The 23,025-nt window shown below is 38.3% G+C and overlaps 1 protein-coding gene across 1 annotated transcript; it reads right to left on the bottom strand.

The window, feature by feature from the left end:
* Window positions 1–651: 651 nt before the first annotated feature.
* On the bottom strand, window positions 652–6,703 carry LOC121980029 (probable protein S-acyltransferase 22). The gene is made up of 4 exons (XM_042532001.1): window positions 6,521–6,703; window positions 6,344–6,424; window positions 5,857–6,006; window positions 652–687 (listed from the first exon to the last, which is right to left on the bottom strand). Exons 1-4 carry the CDS (start codon window positions 6,623–6,625, stop codon window positions 652–654), a joined length of 372 nt encoding a protein of 123 aa, XP_042387935.1. The 5' UTR covers window positions 6,626–6,703.
* Window positions 6,704–23,025: the final 16,322 nt, after the last annotated feature.

Genomic DNA, 23,025 nt, shown 5'->3' with positions numbered 1-23,025 from the left:
ATGTAAACTCATGATTTACCTCCGTTCAGGTGTAACCTTTTCCCTTTTACTTGCAGTATTGGGTGGAGAGCCTAGCCATGTGCCACATGCTCGCATTCTTGGAGGACAAGTTCAAGAAACTCAAAGTCTCAAGCGGCGCCTCCTCCTCCCAAGGGACATCTATCTTTGAGGTCGAGAAGCTGAGGGTTGATCTGGAGAAGAGTAATAAGCTTCTGGAGGCCAAACGGAAAAAGTCCATAGATCATGAGGTGATGCTGGCTCGGCTCAACAAGCAGGTTACCACCTTCGATAAGAAGATCAAGTCGGCCACTATCAGGAAGCAACGGGCCATCGACGATCTTGAATTGAAGAACAAGGAAGCCCGGAACTTGGCCCAGAAGCTTAAATAGGCTGAAGATTTTATGGTGGTTGAGCGGAACAGTCGCTCGACCGAAGAAAAGTCTTTCTGCGACCAGCTGGTCTCCAAAGATGCTGTGATAGCCGTCGCCAAGGATGAACTGGAGGGCTCCCATGCGGCACTGTGGATCTACCAGGATGCTGAAGGGAGTAGGTTTGAAATCATGAAGCAAGCCTACCTCCGTTCGGATGCATTCTGTGACAGATTCACCGATTAGGCCCTTCGCCTGTTTGATTTGGCGATCAAAGGGATGATCAGTCAACTTTGTGAAGGGGGCCACCTACCGGTTGCTGTGACCAGTAAAGTCATAAATTGGGACAAGCTGACAACCGCTCTTCTTGACGACGTGTTAGATTACCTAGAGTGAGGCTGAAGGCTCTATCCTTGTAATCTCCTTTTTGTAATCCTTGAAATATTACTGCATGCCTGGCCGTCCGGCAAGGCTTTTTCTTATTGTGTTTGTTCTTTGGTTTGTTAGAGTGTATACTAAAAGCCTAGTTTTTGTAAACATTTGTTTTGAAATAAAGAATCACATTAGTCAAAATGTCTATATTTATGCTAAGTGTAGTTGTTCAATTAATTTATATTGTAGATAATATGGTGTGTGGTGTCACACACAGAAGATCATGTTATCGGTTCTTTATAAATTATAAACAGTAGCTCACAACTAAGATGGAAAGGAACAAACCATTGTAATAGTTATAGTGTAATTAAGTATTAGTTTATCTTGACTAATAAATTACACTAATACACTCTAAGTGTATTAAGCAGGACCATTTAAGGTAAGTTCTTTTTATACTGACTTAATAAAAGAAAAAGACCTTAGTTATTATGGAAGTGTGTGCTCTTAATCCTAATATATTTAGTATTTATTTCTCTGACTCATCAAAGGGTGAGATTTAGCTCGATAAATCAATAGGCCCGATAAGTTGGGAAATGATATTACTTATAGTGTGTGTTATTGATTATAGAAGGAAACTGTGTCCTAGTAATCTAGGTTGATAATGTCCCTAAGAGGAGCTCATAAGGATTGTCATGTTAAACCCTGCAGGTGGACTTAGTCTGACATGACGATAAGGTTGAGTGGTACTACTCTTGGACTAAGATATTAATTAAAGAGAGTTGTCAGTAACTCATTTAATTAGTGGGCATTTGACATCTTAAACACAGGGAGACTAACACACTCATAATAAAAAGGAGCCCAAAATATAATTTGGGATTGGTGCGGTAGTTCAATAATAATTCTTTAGTGGTATGTGATCCGGTTGTAAGAACAGGGGCCCCCCATCCGGTGGAGTCGGCGCCACATGAAGTCAAAGTGGCAGGTGGCCGGCCGGAGAGGGGTGGGTTCGACTGGCCGGGCGGCCGGCCGGTGTCTAGTTGATGGTTAAAGACGCCCTGTCGAAAGTCAGGGTTCCGACGCTCAACGGATAACATCGTAAGGCCGAGCGGACTGCACGCTAGGCCAAAGCCATCAGGTAGCACTGCTAATAGTCTCCACAAAGCACGTGATTGAGAATCTCCCCAAGTAAACCACCGTGTACGTCCGGCCGGATGTCGAGGAAGTTGGCCGGCCGGACGCCCTCCAGGGAGTAAGGGCAAAAGGACAAGGGACATCTTTTTCTGACAGCGGGCATGTGTTGCGTTCAGGCCATACTCAAAATCCTATGACAGAAGGATCCGCTGTCCCATCAGAGACGTGCTCAGACTGTAGCAGTACGGGGTCAGGTAAGCTCTTCTGACAAGCCCATACCGGGGTATGCGCAGAGGACACGTATGCACCTCGGTACATGTGCACACACCTCTCCACAGCCCTATATAAAGGGTACTCACCCTTCGTCAGAGGTACGCGTTCTAATATTTTGGGAGCCACTTTTTCACTGCTTGCTTACTTGATTTGAGCGTCGGAGGGTCGCCGCCGGGAACCCCTTCCCGGCCCGACTTCTGTGCAGGTTCGTCGGAGGTTCGTGCAACTAGTCGACGACCCACGTCAGCAACCAGAGAGCGCCACGTGCCCAGCGTCCGTTGATTCAGCATTTGGACAGGATCAATTTGGCGCCGTCTGTGGGAACTGTTAGGACCAAAAGTAGCTAGAGGGGGGGTGAATAGCTCGTCGTGTTCGCTCGTTGCTCGGCGTTGCTCGGCGTTGCTTGTTTCTTCAAGAATATGCAGCGGAAAATACAGAAACAAATACAACAACGCTAACACGGTTGGTTTACTTGGTATCCACCTCACAAGAGGTGACTAATCCAAGGATCCACACCACGCACGCACCCTCCACTATGAAAACACTCCTTTTCGGTAACTACCGAGGGCGGAGAAGCCCTACAAGACTCTCAGTACAAGAAGAAAGGAAAGGGAAACAAAATACAAGCGCAAAGCTTACAATGAGTACAGAAAACCCTAACCCTAGCTTCTCTTCTTGCCTTTGATCCGCCTCTTGACTTGGAAAGCTTCCAAGATCCTTCAAGAATTGGCGATCTGATCTTTGAGAGCGCTGTGGAGGAGCTGGCGAGTAGTCTGGAGTGAATCGGAGAAGCGATGCCGCATCCATCGAACGCCTGCAGCTATAAACGATGCCAACGGTCGGATCCCGATCGATTCGAATGTTCCCAATCGATCGGGGAGGCTTTGGATCGATCCACGGATCGATCCAGAGCGCCTCTGTGCTCTGGAAACACGCCTGGATCGATCCACGGATCGATCCAGCGCTTATCGCGCTGCGTCCCAATCGATCCAGCGATCGATTGGGACCTCTGATCGATCCACGGATCGATCCGAGGCTCTGATTGGGGCTGTCGGATCGATCCAGCGATCGATCCAGGCTGAATCGATCCATCGATCGATCCAAAGCTTGGATTTTGTCCAAAACCAAGTCCCAAACCTCCCAAACCAACATCCGGTCAACCTTGACTGTTGGTATGTCATGCCTAGCATCTAGTCACTCCCTTGACTGCTAGGACTCCCTTACCAAGTGTCGGTCAATCCTGACCCACTTGGACTTTTCTGTGCCAAGTATCCGGTCAATCCTCTGACCTACTTGGACTTTTCTTTCATGCCAAGTATCCGATCCTTTGACCTACTTGGACTTCCGACACCGGATGTTCGATCATCCTTGATCCATCTGGATTTTCCTGCCCGGCTTCACTCACGGGACTTTCACCTAGCTTCACTCACTAGGGTTTTCCATCCGCCTAGCTTCACTCACTAGGACTTCCACCGGCTTCACTCACGGGACTTTCACCTAGCTTCACTCACTAGGGTTTTCTATCCGCCAGCTTCACTCACTAGGACTTTCACCGGCTTCACTCACGAGTTTCCATCCGCCTAGCTTCACTCACTAGGACTTTCACGCTTCACTCACCAGGGTTTTCCATCGCCTAGCTTCACTCACTAGGACTTTCACCGGCTTCACTCACCAGATTTCCATCCGCCTAGCTTCACTTACTAGGACTTTCACCTGCCCTCACCAGGATTTCCATCCGCCTAGCTTCACTCACTAGGACTTCCTTGCTGGCTTCACTCACTAGGACTTTTCTTCACCTGGCTTCATTCACGGACTTTTCCTGCGGCTTCACTCACGGGACTTTCATCGCCTAGCTTCACTCACTAGGTCTTTCATTTTGCCTAACATCCCAGTTAGGACTTCGATCAAGTATCCAGTCAACCTTGACCTACTTGACTCTTCTTCAATCAATATCTTATTGTCAAACATCTAAACCCAAACCAAGACTCACCTTGGTTAACCCTTGACCTGAGGGATATTGCACCAACAATCTCCCCTTTTGATGTTTGACAATACCACAATAACACTTACATTCCCATATGTAAGTTAGGCTAATCCATAGCCTCCTTCTTCATGCCACTAGGTAATGAAAGCATAAATTAAGCTCTTCATTCTCCCCCTAAGAGGGCAAACTCCCTCTAGGTAATGAAAGCCTAACTTACTCCCTTTCATGAGTCCTTTCATTCTCCCCCTATGACCTTCCCATAGGTAATGAAAGCCTAAACTTAACCATACATTCTCCCCCTATTGGCACACATCAACCCATCGTTGGACACACATCAACCTATGCTCCAATTCTGGGCACACTTCAACAAATCCATTTGTTGAAGACTCTCCCCCTGAAGAGTTGCTCATCGTTGTTCACAACATCACTCGTTGTGATCAACACGATAATGAAGGTCCCATACCCTTCATTTATCCTTAACTTCTCCCTCAATGTAGACAACTACCCAACCTTGAGCATTATCTACCACTTGAGTGTTCACTTGAAATAATGAGGATATCCACTCCCCATTTCTCCCCATTTCAAGTTTAAATGCTCAACCTTGAGCAAGTTCACAACAGAAGGTTAACCACCTTCCAAGGTTCATGAAAAATAATTTTTTCATGTCTTTAAAGAGTCCCTCCCCCTAAAGACATGGTGGTAACTTCTGTCATTGCACCAACAATGACTTGGAATCCCTAACACATTAGGAAACCCAAATTTTAGAAGTTTTGAGGTTCAAATATTCAAACTTTGAAACAACCTCAACCTAAACTTCTACTTAGTCTTCGTTAGCCAATCCATCCTTGTTTTCAATATGAAAACACCCTTTGTATGTATACAAATGTATTTAAGGGGTTTGGAATGGTTACCTAGACTCAAAGAGGTTCAAAGATGCTGAAATCAAGCCTTCCCAGCCAAAATCAGCAACTTGGATCGATTGGAGTTGGGTTCCAATCGATTGAACCTTTCTGAATCGATCCACTGATCGATTCAGACTCCCTGGATCGATCGGCTGATCGATCCAGCGAGCTTCTGCTCGCGGGAATTGTCGTTTGAATCGATCTATCACTACAAGAAAAAAGCTAAACAACAACGCTTTTTTGGCGTTGTCGTATGTACTTAAAAAGTGATGTTGTAGATGGTGTTGTAGAAAGTCATATCAAAGACAACGCTTTAAAAGCGTTGTGGTTGGTCACAAAGACAACGCTTTTTAAGCGTTGTCTTTTCGTTCTTAAAAAGCGTTGTTATAGATGCTGTTGTAAAAATGCACATATCAAAGACAACGCTTTAAAAGCGTTGTGGTTGGTCACAAAGACAACGCTTTTTAAGCGTTGTCTATTCGTTCTTAAAAAGCGTTGTTAAAGATGTTGTTGTAAAAATGCACATATCAAAGACAACGCTTTAAAAGCGTTGTGGTTGGTCTCAAAGACATTATTTTTTAAGCGTTGTCTTTTATTACTTAAAAACGTTGTCTTTTTAAATTTATAAAAAATAGTGTTTTTCTTAATTAAATAGCAAAAATTATAAAAAATACTCAAAATTTACATATAATTGAATATCCACAACCACAATCATTTTTATAATAAGACTATTTAACAAATAAATAAAACTTTATATTATACAAACAAAATGTATACATATTGATCCACAAATTAAATTTGTATCATACAAGTAAAAGACAACGACATTTGCGGACATTTGCGGACTGGTGCTGCTTAGTCCAGTAAAAGAGCTCACTTGGGACATTTGCGGACTTTGCTGCCCACCAACAGCAAGTTGCTCCTGCTCCTGATCTTGCTCCCTCAAAGCAATAATGTAATCATAGGTGCTGATTCCCTGTAAGCGCATCCATGTAGAGTAGCATGAGCTAGTTAAAGTGTCAATTTTCTCCAGAATTGATGAATAAACAACACCATATCGTTCAAATTCTACTATTTGTTTTCCACTATGGAAAATCTATCAGTTAAATAACAAGCTGTAATAGTTCAGTTGGATAATAAGTTTCAGTAATGCTCAGTGTATGGATGAATGCAAAGAATTTGAAAATATAAAAGATATATTCCTTGAAATAGAGATATTTGACCGGATACATAGGTTTGTTTTATATAAATGTAGGAGCTGTGTAACTGGTAGTGTTTGCTGTGTCACAAGTAGAAATATGAAAGTAGTGTACCTTTTTTATTAAAAGAATATGGAAGAAGAAAAGTTGTGCAACTGGAAGAGTAGCAACCATGGCTAATAAAGTGCACACAGCCTGCATTATAGAGACATTATCAAATTAGTATCAGAACCTTGAAAAATCCTCATTATGATGTGTGATTTTCATTCATTTTCTCTTCTGAGTACTCACCACCACAATGATAAAGGGTGCCAAGGAAAAGCTACTACCCAGCTTTGAAACAATTTCAGCAGAAAATCTCCTTCTCTCAACAAAACACAGTATCAGCACAAGCATCCCAACAGCCCACTGCAGAATAAGCTGGCCCAAGGTGCACAAAGCATGGAGACCAATCAATAGTCAATCAGAATGAAAAGGACCTGACATAAAATGCATTCTATGTATCAAGCATGGAATTGCTTCTTTAAGTCCAGCAATCTCTTCTTCTGAAAGGCTTTCAGCTATCACTCTTAGAGCCATCTTCTTCAACTTGTCATCAGCACACCTGGGGTTGTAGGCAATCAAGAAATTTTGTATGAAAACTTTCATACATGTAAATCTCGTACTAAATAATATGTCAATGTTATATATACATGTAATTCATACTGTAAGTGTGTTTATATCGTAACTGACAAGTTTTCTTTAGGGCCAACTTCTACTCAAGCTCTTTAAACACTGCATCAAAATAAAAAAATTGGCATTAGTTCTGTGCTAAATGAAAATCATATTTAGAGGAAAAAGCTGGAGTGCTGTAGATGGATATATTAACCAAGCATATTAATGTTTGACCTGTCTTTACAAGTTCTAAGCATATATATTAACCAAGCATATAACCTAAGAGGAATAAGTTACAAAATGCTACTTGATGTTTGACCTGTCTTTATTGGATTTTGCGGCCCCGGTCTTCTTGTAGCCAGGCATAATGTAATACTTGATGTTGACTCTACCTTTGCAGTTGTTTCGGCTTGAGGAGTGGCAAAGAATGGTGGAGTAGAGGATGGATTTCAGGTATTCATCCGTGCCATCGAGGAAATGACTCCAGTAGGTGACTAGCATGTTGACCAGGGCATGCTTGGAGAAGATGACTTGTTTCAGAAGCTTTTTAGATCAAAGATACGAAGTGCATTGTTATAAAACTAGATGCACGAACACTTGCTTATACGGTTCTTGAAATAAAATACATTCGTAACCGTCACTAGCCCAAGCTCAATAAGGAAAATTCACGGTAAATGTGCATAGTATACCTCAGATACTGCAGATGATAGGGAAGGCCAGAAGACAGTTTGACGCAAATATTGAGATTGCCCAAGCCAATCCATGGTACTAATCCTGACAGCTCCTCCAAATCGCATTGACTTGATTGTGTCCACCCATCCTTGTTCATCAGCTTGGAACCTTTGAAATGAAAGTTGCATTGGGTACATGGAAAAAACAACAAAAGGGAGGATAAATGATAGCCACCAACCTAATTGTTCACAAATATCTATATAAGTTATTAAGGGTGTTCATAGAAGTTGATCCTTTAGCCGTGTCTGTTAGATGGTCAAATCTAGGCGCCAACTCAAAAATGTTGGCGTCCAAGTGTTAGTGTTCAACTACTTCTGATTTTCTTCATCTTTGAATTGTTAAATACATAGGGTATTTATAGGGAATACTCAAGATGTATCTAAATAAATACATGAACCAATATTAAATGACATACATTCATCATCCGAAGAGTCATTCATGAATCCTCCAATATTCATGCTCCAGATGACCATACATTAGATTATAAGTCCAATTAATTTGATTGCAAGGTTGTAAACAGTCCTTGAGGGCTATTGATAGTGATTCCAGTACGTACTGGAAAATAATGGAACAAACCTATGAAACAGCTATCAAGGGATTCACTTCAACTTTCCTAAACCAAAGAAGAAACAGATGGATTACAAAAGAAAACAATTTGCGCCATCAAACTGAAACTTATAATAAGCCTTAATAAATTAATGAAAAAAGAATTGTTTAGAAGTTCACTGAGAAACATATGAAAATACAACAAATGCAACTGCAAAAAAAAAATAAAAAACTAGTATCCAATTAACTTTTTTTTATACTTTCAGATCAAAAGGTCAAATTTATATACTTTGGTTCATGTTCAAGCAAGAGGATAACAATCTCATCGACAGTTAGTATTTCGTTTTAATATAGAACACTAAAAAGAAGGAATATCAATGATGAAACAAACCTGAAAATGCGAGCTACTGAGGCAGCGAGCAATCTGCTTGAACAAGGTAATCATGCAGCGTTGGAACTCTGTCGTGAGCATCAAAGACCAAATATTACCAAATATTAAGATCACTGACAAACCAAATAATACCTTATTTTTAACAGCTATCTAGAGGATCTGGCTTTTTGACTTGAAGTTGGTTCAAAGAAGACAAATCAAATATACAAATACTAAGATGAAAGCATAATGAAGTAGTTAACTTTTTCTACTTTACCTGATTATAAGATCTACAGCTTCTTGCTCAGTATTTTGCTGCACGAGTAATTATTAGAAAAACAAACCCAATAGTGGAACAAAAGCTAGATAAAGAAACTAGATAATTTACACTGACAGAACTTTACAGAATAACATATAATACAGTGCTTTGTACTTGCATATTAATCCAGAAAACATCCTTTCACCTAAGTGACAATTTTTCCAAAACATCATCATTCACAAAACATCATCATTCACTAAAAATTTTCACAAGTTTTTAAACTTCAATGACAACTTTTCTTTGGGGTCAACTGCTCAAGGTCGATCTGGTAACTATGCACTGCATCAAAAAAATTGGCATTAACTATGATTCCACCAAAAAAAACCACCATTCCATGAACTTAAATCTAAATAGAATTATGGCAACTATCATTCCATACCTATTCATAAATATGATCTTGTATGCACTCCGCCAACTCGGACCGAACCTCATCAATTTGTTCACGAGAGTACCCTATTTTTGTGAACTGTGAGCATACACAATTTATGTTAATGGAAAAAATAATCAACACTGATCACTTTGCAATTTTAAATAGTTTATGTCAAATAATTTGAGATAAGCTAAATAATGTTACTATTGATTGCAGCGAATCTCTCTCAATAGTCTCAACTTCTTCAATAATTTCTCTCATAAATCGCATCACAAAAAAACCACATTGTTTCGCATTCGGTTGTTGAGGAGCCTATATATAGTAATTAGAGTCAAATTGTTAATGAAAATTATACACATTACAATATATGTTAAACAAAAGTACACATACCTTAACTACTTCCCACTTAACATTTTTCCTACCTTTCCTTCCCTTGGTTGAATTAAACAATTTTAAGGCCCTTCATACGTTAAGAATATTTGTTAAATAAGATTTTTATTATAATAAATATTTATTAAAAGAAATCTGAACTCACATTTCCATTACGTATTTTGAATCATCATCGCGAATGTGGCAACTTAGGGAATCCAGCAGGTAAATAGCATCCTTGTAAGGTTCAATAACACTAAGATTCCAATGGAAACTAGGCAAATACATAGGATTAGATCATAAAATTGAATAAATTATCGAAAGGAAGCAATTGAAAGTGATGTTTTACTTCTTGCTTACCCGACATTACATGGCACTAACACTAGTTGATCTGTTGATGCACTTGTCAGCTTATCTGCTAAAAGAGTTGCCCTTTGATTCAAGGTTTCAAGCTTAACTGATTTGTCTTGTGCCGTTTTTGCCAGATATGGGAGTTTGTGAGGATTCATAAATCTGAATTTCTTTGTCTTGGTATCTTTCACCATCTTTTTATACAGACACCTATCATTGCAAAGAAAAAAAATATTTAGATACTAAATAATAAAATTTAGATACAAAACACTCATAATAAGTTGGAAAAAATAATGATCACTCATAACACTAAGTTATGGCTGATGATAGTAACATCCATACATGAGAACTTACTATGAATAGTCTTGCATATTAAACATACCAGAAATGTATACATGCAAATTCTTTTATTTCTTGAGGACAAGCACATTTAAGATACTTAAAAATATACAAGAAAAAGATATGAGCAAAGTACTTCCTGTCTAGAAGAACAAATGGCAGAAGGCAAACATTAAGGGCCGGTTGAAAATGAATGAGCTATATTTATGTAAAGTGTACCACATCAATTGATATTAGTAAACCTCTCAATAGAAATGATGAACTATTAACTTAATGAGAATAACATGGTATGAGAAAATTACTAGAAGTTGAATTTTCAAGAGTAAACTTGTTCACACAACAATATTAGTAAACTTCTTGCAGTTCAAATCAGGGATTTTCTGTCTTGCTAGATATTAGAATTTCCCAGCAAACATAAAGCAATGCAGTAATTTCCCAGCATAAGTAAAGCAATGCAGTTGCAATTGAGAAAATAATATTTAGATACTAAATAATAAAATTTAGATACAAAACAATCATGTGGATTAAAAAATAATGATCACTCATAATAAGTTGGTGAAATTGTAACAATAAACCATAATAAGTTGCTAAAATTGGGAAGCAAACATGTGATGAAAAAGTTGCTGAAATTGCTTAAATAAACTTACTTACCATATGTAGGCAACGATCAAATTTCATGAAATTGACTCCAAATGATACAAAGAATTGATGTCCTCAAGGTCAAGAAAAAGTTCACAATCTTCATCAAACACTTCATTATCTAAGCACATTGATATACATTTTCCTCCATCTAGAGCATGCTTACTGTAACAATATAACATATGTAATGCTCTTGGGACACTTGTTGACAAAGTAGGTTTTGATTTTTTTCGTTCAAACTTCTTCCTTCTAGGCTTCTAATAATTTCAAATATAAACAAGTTAGATAGCTAGGTTGAATAATAATAAAGTGGAAATATAATTAGAAATATAATAATAAAGTGACAATATAATTAGAAATATAATATCTCATATACCTCATCTTGCTTCACAATCTGCTGTTGAGGCCAAGCCACAACAGTTCCTATGGCATCACCAATTACTTCACATTCACTTGGAATTGGATATGGCAAAGGAGCGGATTTGTCCACTGCTTGATCAATGGAGACTCGAATGCAATTCTTGGGAAATGGAATACCATGAAGCATTTTTTCCATGCCATTGAAACAAACAATTGTACCATATGCAGCAATATTTGAGCAAGATTCCAATGTCAATGCAACTGATTGACCCTAAAATATTAAAAAAAAACATATTGATTATATTTAGTTTATAATGCTATAATAATAATGAATATCACTATAACTTGTATTTTACCTGTAAAACTTCGTCTTTACCCACAATCTGTACGTCATCTTCTTCAATATTCTTCTGATGAAACTTCACCGAGCAACTGCCTTTGTCATCAATTGAATTGTCCCATGCACCCCTTTTATGCATTAATGCTTCAAGTTTTTGGATGCGTACATCTTGTTCTAAAATTTGCATCTTCGCCTCCTTCAGCTCCCTTTTATGCTCAGGGATTATATCTAGGGTAACATCATATTTCTTCCTTGTTCTACCAACATTGAAATAGATTGTTGGGTTGATATGACCTCCGATACCCCGGACACGCCCAGAATATTCCTGAGTTTCAAGTGCCTTGGTAAGAATATCCTCTTTTGCTCCTTCGCATTGCAGCTTACCCTCCCTTTTTTGCTGTATATATTCATCCTGTAATGCAACATTAAAAAGAATTATCAGTACTTTACCAAGGATAATTACCAAGGATATGCAATATTGGTTTAAAAAATACTGATGTCCAGGCCGGTTCTTCCCGTGATAGCTCAAGTCAAGTGCTTAGTAAGTCATATTGAACAAATATGAAGTTGGCTTTGAAATATTTTTTCCTTTTTTGGCATTCAATCATATATTTACTTCTGCACAGTTCTAAAAAAGGCACATATTTGATTGAGCAATTGACTACAAGTTTAATAAAATGACAAAATTTTAATAAATTTTCACTACACAAACCCATAAAGAGAGGACCACCACATAATTGAAGCTAATTGTCTGGAGTTGCAGGAAAGAATAATCAAAAGTAAAGTTGTTCCCAACCTCTCAAGTTCCGATTCATGAATCTTATGCTTTAATTCAAACTAAAACAGCACAAAGAGAATGCTCAAGGAGACAAGGAGCTTTATTTGTCACCAATCAAGTGGGAAAACATAATAGAAGCTTCAGAGCAGTGGTCTGGGGAACAACTTTACTGGCCCTTGGGTTACTGAAGCTTACAAATTGCTTACTGCCAAGAATGTTTCAAACCTGGTTGATTTATCTGCATCTGTTCTATAGAAACTCTAGCTATCACCTCTAAGTTCTCAATGCATTCACCATTAATTGATTGCAGCAAAAGGAAACCACTGCATGTAATAGACTTTTCGACTTGATCTCTTCTCCAAGTAAGAACATTTCAAACCTAGATACCTAGTAAATCCACATCTGTTCTATATAAACCCGTCACCTCTAAGCTCTCAATGCATTCATTCACCATTTACTTCCTCAATACATGCTCTAGTACTGAGAATTCAAGCTATGCAAGGAATGGCTGTTAAACTCCTCATTGCACTGCTTGCCTTGGCTTCCTCACGCAAAGGGTATGCATGCATGCAACTTTACTCTCGAAAACTAGAAGATATATTGAAGTCATTATCAGAAGAACATGAAAATTTACTTACAATCTTGTGTACTGTGTCCACCAAATCTTCACCTTCAAACTCTCCTCCTTTGTTGGCGCGTCCTTTCTTCCACATAATAGCTCTATTGATGTCATTATCATCACATAATTCAGTCCCCTACAACAAAGAAAAATCAAATAACAAATGTGAAATAATTTAATGTGAATCAATTAGAGGGTTCTTAGAGGAAATATATTTTAAAAATACTTACAATTTCTTCAGCAAAGCGTATACCCTTTGCGTGAGAGTCGATGAGGATATCTATTTTTTTCCTTCGCTCTTTTTGTTGATCACTGAGTTTCTAGTTATTTCAAACAGGCGACATATCAAATTTGAATAATACATAATGAATTATGATCGAATAGTTTCAAAAGAAAAAATTTAGAATCTTACAATGAAATCTTCAGAAATGCGACTAATGACAAACGCACGCCAATCTTCTCTTGTAATTTCAAAGCCAACAGGTGGCTCATTCAACTCCTCAGGTTTGTCACGCTTGCTTAAAATAAATTTTTGGGTGAGATGGGTCTTGTATTGCCTCCACTTACTGTTTGCAGACCTCAAACATCCCTTTTTCCACTTTGAGTCAACATTATAAATCAACTGTACATCAAATAAGTGGAAAACATTAATAAGATTAATTAAGACAAACATAAAATATATCTATCATTAGTAGTGAAATATTATAATTGTTAAAACATGCTAACTTGCTTACATTGACTGATTCCCATATTAATTCTTTGACAGCAATTGGGACTTGCTTCCATGTCTTGTATTTAATATTAACCTTTTGCCGAGCCAAGACACCAATGTAACTTTGCATGGCTACAATTGGTCCTATCGGTTGTCCAAAATTATTGAATGACACCTCATTTCTAATACCTTGCATTCTTTGCTTTGTAATCTTATCCAGCTGTATGCGACCTCTAGAAGTTCTTGAGGAGATAGTGTCTTTGGAATCCAACACTTTATCACCCTCGCAACTCTCTTCACGGGCAATAATGACTTCTTTACCCTTGTCCAACTTTGCAAGTTGCCCTATTCTCTTACTCTTTCTAGTAGAATCCATTGATCTGTAACAACTTAGACTGATCAACATAAGTTTAGTTAGAAACATGCATAAACTCACAGCAAGATGATATATTTACACCAACAAATTCACAACAGTATGAAAAAAAATAAAAGATAAAAGCAGAAACTTGCAATAACATCACAACATATCTGATTCGAATTAAAGTGAGGAATATAACATATTAATATTGTCCACAAATTCATCCTCATAGGTAAATTGTTTACACACTTATATTCAAAAGCAAAAATTCAGCAATTAAATATTGTCAATCCAACTTCCATCACAGTCTTCACGAATACATGGTGGTTCATTATCATCTTCTCCGTCAATATCCATTGATGGTAACCCCTACTAAAACATTGATAGTGGATAGCAGTGTCCTCTAACTCTTCGCCCTTTAGGTATTCAAAGTAGTCTCTGTTTGGTGTTGCAAGTACAACACTCCATAAAGGATCTTCAGGATCTTCAATGTAAAATACTTGCTTTGCTTGGCTTGCCAGGATAAAAGCGTCAGATTTGAATCCAAGTCTATTGAGGTTTACCAATGTGAAACCAAGATCATCTACTTTAATGTCGTTATTATGCTCCACCCAATTACATTTAAACATTGGAAGTTGAAATTTATGGTAATCAACTACCCATATTTCTTCTATAACTCCATAAAAAACCATATCTGACACAATAGGATTTTTATCCTTTGCACTTGCAACTTGCATTGTCTTTGCAACTAAGCTGACTCCGGAGTTTTGAACAACTCGTATAGCATCACGCTCTTTTGTAGCATAAGTAACCCCATCAATCAAATAGCTAGAGTATTTTAGTACTTGCTTGTTAGGCCCATGAGCTATCCACATCAATCTTTCTGAAACTTGATGAGTGGAATGGTCAACTACATCAGCAACCTAAATTTTTATGCAATAAATTTTTAATTATGCATAAATAGGAGAATGAATGTATGCCAATATGTAATACTAAAGAAACTTACACGATCACGCAACCAAGTAATAAATGTTCGATTATGCTCATCTTGTAACCACTTCTTGGACTTAGCCTTACGAGATCTTGCATTCAAATACGTCATGTGTTCCCTAATCAAATTATTTGGTATAAATAAACCAACAGAATGTAAGCAAACCACATTAAAATATTAATAAGTTAGATACATTACTCGATATAGAGATCAATCTCAGCATCATTTGCCAATACATAACGATGTGCTTGCGTCAACTCATCGTGAGTAGTGGAGTAGACTACTGCACCTGATAAAGGCTTAGTAAGTTCTATTTGTCGATGACTTGATGGGATCCCAATTGTGTGCACACTAGACAGATAGTCTGAGCAAAATTCAACAGCCTCTTCAGCAATATAAGATTCAGCCATACACCCTTCAGGTCGATTGCGATTTCGCACATAACCTTTCAAAATCTTCATGTATCTTTCAAATGGATACATATACCTATACCAAACCGGTCCACACAGTTTCACCTCCCGCACAAGATGAACACTTAAATGAATCATTATATCAAAAAATGAAGGAGGGAAATACTTTTCAAGTAAACACAATATTGTCACAATCTCTCTTTGCATATCATCCATCCTTGAAACATCTATCACTTTATTACATAACACATTGAAGAAGAAACACAAGCGAGTGATAGTGTCTCTAACATGTTTGGGCAAAACACCACGTATCGCCACAGGAAGCAATTGTTGCATTAAAGTGTGGTAGTCGTGTGACTTAAGGCCAATAAGTTTTAAGTCCTTCAACGACACGAGGTTTTTAACATTAGATGAGTAACATGATGGAAGTTGTATTCCAAACAAAGAATTCAAAATTTTCCTTTTCTCATCCTTACTAAGTGTATAACAGGCTGCTGGCAAAAATGTTTTCTTCTCCCCCATCCTTGGTGCCAAATCTGTCCTGACATTCATTTCCAAAAGGTCTAATCTCGCTGCTACTCCATCCTTTGTTTTTCCTGGAATATCAAGTAACGTTTCGATAAGACTTTCACAAATATTCTTTTCAATGTGCATCACATCAAGAACATGTCAAATGTATAGATGTTTCCAATACTGAAGTTCAAAGAAAATTGATTTTTTTTTCCAGCATGATTTTACATCATCATTCAACTGAGACTTTCTACTCATTTTTCCCCAATGACAATTAATTCTTTCAACTCTTTCAAAAACTTCATCGCCAATTAATGGTTTTGGAGCAGGGTTAAATTCTTGGTTCCCATTAAATGCCTTCCGTTGCCTTCGATAAGGATGAGTTGCAGGTAGAAACCTTCTATGACCTGTATAAGACATTTTCCTACTATGCTTCAACCTTGTTGAATAGGTATCTTCACCACAAATAGGACATGCATGATATCCTTTCACAATGCATCCTGACATGTTCCCATATGCAGGAAAATCATTGATCGTCCATAATAAGATAGCCCTAAGCATAAAAGTTTCTTGGCGATATGCATCATATGCTTCGACACCTATATCCCATAAGCATTTTAAGTCATCAATTAGAGGTGCTAAGTAAACATCAATATCATTTCTCGGTTGGGACCAGAAATTAACAATGTGAGCATCATAAATTTTCTCTTCATACACAACCATGGAGGAAGATTATAAGTAATCATTAAAACTGGCCAACAACTATATGCAGAACTCATTAAACCATGAGGATTCATCCCATCAGCTGATATAGCCAATCTGAGATTTCTTGCCTCAATACCAAAATCTGGCCATTTGCGATCAACTATTTTCCAAGAAGGTGTATCAGCTGGATGGCGTAAATATCCATCACAAAGTCTTTTTTCGGCATGCCAAGTCAACTCCTTAGATATCTCTTTATTCCGAAACATTCTTTGAAATCTTGGAATAGGGGGGAAGTACCACAAAACCTTGGCAGGAATTCCTTCATTTATAATATTTTTTTTCCCAACTTCCACCTTGACATCCCGCAAGTAGGGCAATTAGTTAAATCCTCATACTCCTTCCGGTATAAGATACAATCATTAGGACAAGCGTGAATTTTTACATAATCCATCCCTAATGCAGATAAGCTTTTCTTTGCATCATACAGAGATAAAGGTAATTTATTGTCATCTGGAAGTATTTCTCCTAACAAACTGAGTAGGTCAGTGAAACTTTTATCACTCCAACTATATTTGGCCTTCAAGTTGAATAATTTCACAATTGCAGATAACCTTGTAAATTTAGTGCATCCCGGATATAAAGGTGTCTCGGCATCTTCAAGAAGCTTATTGAATTGGGTTGGATTCTCAGCATAACTATCATATGCATCATGAACCATATTTATTGGTTCCTCACGAACATATTCATTTGGCCCTACTTGGTCACTTTCATTTTGTGAAATCCCTATCGTAGATCTTTCGCCGTGCCATATCCATGTATGATATGTCATATCTATACCGTTACAATACAAATGTGCCCTGATAGTTTGTATATTTTTCTTCTTTAGATTGCCACATTTTGCACATGGGCAAGATATTCCCATATTCGGATCATTAGTGTTTTCCATTGCAAATTGCAAGAAAGACTCAACTCCATTCTCATATTCACGTGATAGTCTATCCTTTGACATCCAATCTTTGTCCATTCTTTATAACTAATCAATCAACAATGAGCTAATACCTAAAAATATTAACACAAACAATAGTGTGAAACTATAACAAAATATTTAAACAATTAATCAAAATTGTATTTCTACCTGAAAATTTTTGACCATACAGGTTTCTCATCAAAATGCAATCCCAATAGCAATTTTCTCACTTGGGGAGATAACCTAGTTATCTATATTATCCATATGTACATGTTTGTTAGAGTCTACGTATAGGTAGTTAGGTACTTTTGCCTTGGTATAAATTGTAGAGTCATATAATATTGGAGCATTCACCAAAACATATTCTCTATTGAAACATGTTAACCTTTAGTTGAAAAATGAAACCATTCCAGGAAAATGCTTGAATTATAACTTATAATAAGCAACTTTGTTTCTTTAGCACTTGAGAATCTGCAACTTCCTCAAAGGGACATCAACATAAGCAACTCAATGTAATAGTGCATGATGTATTAAATCATACTTAAGCCATTAAGCTCTTAGAAGGCAAGTGACATAAATATAACAATAGTAGTTGATATAAATTCAACAAACTGAGTAGGCACAAGTCACTGCCCAGAATTAAGATGAGATAATGCAGAACACAAGTTTTAGATACAATAAAAATGAGAGATATTCTCTGCGCATTAAGGGTACACAATAAAAATAATAGTAGAATAACACTAGAGATTGATTATTTTCAAGCTGCACATTATACCTGACGACAAAGAAAGGCTGGAATGTGAATAATATCTGCAACTTGGCCAACAGCTTCACACTGAATTTGAGAAAAAAGGATAGCATGTTATATGCTTCATGCTATTTTTAAGGATTAATACCTACTGCCAAAGTCTATAGCTAAACGTTTAAAAATTCCAGATTAAATCATGAGAAAATACAATCAGGGGAGGGGAAAAATTGATGCAGTATGAATCCGGCAAAATGGCTAGTTCGGAAAATAATCAAGAATAAACAAAATCTTATTCTAGAGGGATGGAAGAAATTTTACCTTTCTTTCTTCCGTTCCTCCTACTCTCGAATCTGCTCTGCGAGGAAGGAACTAAGATCGAAGGGTTCAGAGGAGTTGAGGAGCCGTGAGAAGATTAGGAAGGGTAAGCTGACTTTGATTGAGGAGATGAGGAAATGCGAGATTAGGGATCTCGACTTGGAGGAGTTGGGCCGGCGTGAGGAGTTTTGCGTGAGGAGTTTGGGTCGAGATTAGGGTTCAGAGGAGATCACGCGGCAAGGAGAGGAGAAGGCGCTCGTGGAGAGGAGAAGGCGCTCGTGGAGAGGAGTGGAGAGGAGAAGGCGCTCGTGGAGAGGAGAAGGAGAGGAGAAGGCACTCGTGGAGACGCCATTACGAAGGGATGAGAGAGCGAAGTCGAGAACGAGCAGTGAAGGTAAGGAAGAGCAGAGAGAGGGAGGAACAGTGAGGGCAAGAGCAAAGATATCGAGGAGCCGGATCGAAGAACCGCGTGGCAGTGCTACGGCTCCGTCGGATAGTAGAAGAAATTGAGGGATCTCGGCTCCGTCGGCTCCGCCGTGAGAAGATTAGGAAGGGTAAGCTGACTTTGATTGAGGAGATGGGGAAATGCGAGATTAGGGATCTCGACTTGGAGGAGTTGGGCCGGCGTGAGGAGTTTTGCGTGAGGAGTTTGGGTCGAGATTAGGGTTCAGAGGAGATCACGCGGCAAGGAGAGGAGAAGGCGCTCGTGGAGAGGAGAAGGCGCTCGTGGAGAGGAGTGGAGAGGAGAAGGCGCTCGTGGAGAGGAGAAGGCGCTCGTGGAGAGGAGTGGTGAGGAGAAGGCGCGCGCGCGTTGAGGGTTTAGAGTTTAGCAAAGCGAGGGCTGTGAATTTATTTTAAGTGAGTTTAGGGGAAACATACACAACACTTTAAAAAACATTTTTTAAAAAAATGTTGTCTTTGACCATAAACAACAACACTAAAGACAACACTTCATTAAAAACCGTTGTCTTTAGTAAAAAGTAAATACCATAGACAACGCTTTTCACTAAAAGCGTTGTAAAACAAAGAACGACAACGTTTTTATTAAAAAGCGTTGTCTATTGGGTGTTGTTGAATGCAAAAATTCTTGTAGTGTATGGATCGATTCAGGAACTCCAATCGATCCATGGATCGATCGGAGCTCTGATAGTTGCTGAAATTCCATTTCAGTCAACTTCAGAAACCCCTAGAAAATTCTACAAAAATCCAAAAATTATGAAATTTCGTGTAGACATTATTTAGGGCATACTTAATCATGGAAAAATAGCTTTCTATGAAAATACATCATATTTTCAAAGATTGACACAAACTTGAGAACTTCAAAAACTTTAGTGTTTTTCTTCAAGTTTGTGTCTAACTATTCAATGGTGATTACTATCAAAAGATAGCCTTCACCAAGGTTTTCCAAAAACATTTTAAAAACATTTTCAAAACCAATATCCCATCATGTTCCTTGGGCATAATGCACATGACTTGTACATTAGCTTTCCCAATGATGGGAAAACACATAACTATGTGTTTTGATGAATTTAAAACTCAAAGGAATGCACTAAATCAACATCTTGAGCTTTGTTCATCATCCTAACATCTCACTTGTATATAATATGCACTAAAACACATACAAGTCACCTTAGAGGTCTTTGTGAGATGTAAAATTTAGTTTTGCCCTATTCTAGGGATCATGCATATCTATCTAGGCATTTTAGAGATATTAGACATCCACCCAGGATGTCACTTGTTAATAAGTGTCGTTAAATGTCATTCGTCCTTAATTACAAGGAATTAAACTTAATGCATGATTATGTTATGGCATACATCAAAAGAAAATAATTTTCAAAAGAAAATATCCTATTACTACATGATGTATGAATGTCATGACATGGTATTTTTTGGATTTTTCATAATAAAACATGAATGCAAAAACTAGACATGATGTCATGGCATATGATGGGCAAACAATCATGGCAAGATTTAGCATAAATAAAATATACCTAGATTAGCTATCTAAGTATCCTTAAAATCTTAGCTAAACTTACAACTTAAACCTAGATTGCCCTAAAGTGCTTCAAGAGAATGCCAAAACCTAAATTGGCATTTCTAATTTCCTTGATTTAATGTATGCCAATTGAAAATAAACATGTCCTCAAAAGTTGACATATTCCATGTTTCCTCAAGAGTAGCACTTTTAAATTTAAGGCCCGGATTGCCTTAAATTGCCTAAGAACATACCAAAATCCCAACTTGATAGTTCTTATGAATTTCCCAATATGTGCCATTTAAGATTAAAATCAATTCTTCTCCAATTTGGCACATTTTACTCTTTCAAGGAGTAAATAATAATTCCATTTCATTTTCAAAGGTTAACAAAAACCTTGAAAATGCTCCTTGAGTGTCAATTTCCTCAAAGTTGGGTTAACTACCCTTCTAATCGGAGTTGACACTCTCTAACCCATCTATGGGGTAGAGAAGATGCTCCTAGGAACCCAACACCTATTGGTGCTCCTTGGATGCTCTAGGTACTCACTAGGGATAACTTCCCTAGATACCTTCCTAGTGACCTTGTTGGGCTTCTTAGAAGCCTTGGTCACACTTTCTAGGTCAACTCTAGGGATAGCCTCCCTTGTAACCTTGTTCGTGACTTTCTTAGACTTCTTAGAAGTCTTAGTCACTTTGGTTGCAAAGATACTTCTAGGGATATCTTCCCTTGTATCCTTGACTTGACCTCTAGACTTAGGGTTCGTTCCATAACTATATGGAACCCTATGATAACTAGGCACATCCTTCTTAGCTTTTGGTTTGTATCCCAAACCTTTATGGCCATTGGATGGCTTTGATTTTCCTAAACCTAAGTTATGCTCACTTTGCCCTAATAGGATATTTTCCATCATTGTTAGGGTCTTCTCCATTTTATCAAGTCTTGACCTCAAGACTTGATTTTCTCTCACTAAGTCCTTAGTATTTGATCCATGAGCATTTTTGTTTCTAGGCTTGTATCTTAAATCCTTAGAGTTATCGCCTAGGTTTTTACCTACATTCCTAGCCTTAGGGATAGTAGTTTTGGCATGTAGGGCCACATGCTTTTCCTTAAAGCCCTCATGCTTCCTATTCTTATGGTAAATCGCATTAAAATGATAAAAATTTGACCTAGCATGCTTTTTACCATTTTGCAAGGGAATAGGCTCAACGAAAGTTACCTTCCTTTTTACCTTGGAGGCTCCCCCTTGACTAGTGCCTCCTTGAGCCTTGACCATCTTCTTCCCCTTGGGGCATTGACTTCGGTAATGCCCTTTTTGTTGACACAAGAAGCACACAATGTGCTCCTTGCTCTTCTTTGTCCCGGGGGTGGTCTTCTTGAGCTTCTCCTTGCCCTTTTGTGCCACTTGGCCCTTCTTCTTGGCCAAGTTGGGACACTTGCTCTTATAGTGCCCATGTTCCCTACACTCAAAACATATAATATGATTCTTATTATTAATTGAACTATTTATACCTTCTTGTGTAGGGGTGGCACTTGCTCCTCCATTTGATATGAATGTAGAGGCTTCCTCTTGATCCGAAATCAATTTCCCTCCAATTGATTTATCTTGACTTGTGGAGGTGGAAGCTTCTTCATCCTCTTCTTCTCTTGACCCGGATGTGGAGGATTTTCCTTCTTCATGATCCGGTGTCACCAAGAGTTGCTCACCCTCAATCCTAGAGGTGGAGGCTTCATCATCTTGAATATGAAACAAGGAGTATGGTCCCTCCTTGTTCCCTTCGTTGCATTCCCTTGAGGATGAAGCTTCTTGGATCTCCTCTTCTTCGGAGGTTGAGCATCTCTCAACCTCGGAGTCCTCCTCTTGGTCTTGATCCAATGAGTCGCCCTCTTTGGATTCTCCTTGATTTGATACAGTGGAGGGGATCTCATGAATTCTTGCCAATTTGCTCCAAAGCTCCTTGGCATCTTCAAACTCTCCAATTTGTTCCAAGATGTTGCTTGGCAATAAATTGACCAAAAGCTTGGTCACTTTGTCATTGGCCTCACATCTTTGGATTTGGTCTCTGCTCCACTTGCTCCTTTTGAGTACTTTGCCCTTGGAATTTGTGGGAGCTTCAAAACCTTCCATGAGAGCAAACCATTGCTCTATCTCCATCATAAGAAAATTCTCGATTCTTGATTTCCAAGAATCGAAGCTTGTTGATGAATATGGTGGAGCCACCCTTGTGTCAAATCCAAGTCCATCTTGGAATTGCATCTTGAAGTTGAGCTTGATAGAATCTTGAACTTGAAGAATTTGCTCCAACTTCTTCACCCTCT

The sequence above is a fragment of the Zingiber officinale genome, chromosome 5A, assembly GCF_018446385.1.
Source record: "Zingiber officinale cultivar Zhangliang chromosome 5A, Zo_v1.1, whole genome shotgun sequence".
NCBI classification, from domain to species: domain Eukaryota; kingdom Viridiplantae; phylum Streptophyta; class Magnoliopsida; order Zingiberales; family Zingiberaceae; genus Zingiber; species Zingiber officinale.
The sequence above is the reverse complement of the archived record's forward strand: the minus strand, read 5'-3'. Positions and strand labels throughout refer to the sequence as shown.

Bases quoted from the DNA above. Each gene is read 5' to 3' on its own strand.
- LOC121980029 (XM_042532001.1), bottom strand. From the start codon at position 6,625: ATGCTTGTGCTGATACTGTGTTTTGTTGAGAGAAGGAGATTTTCTGCT. The intron at 6,425-6,520 runs GTGAGTACTCAG...TCTATAATGCAG, and splicing joins CACCCTTTATCATTGTGGTG to GCTGTGTGCACTTTATTAGC. The intron at 6,007-6,343 runs GTACACTACTTT...ATGCGCTTACAG, and splicing joins ATATTCTTTTAATAAAAAAG to GGAATCAGCACCTATGATTA.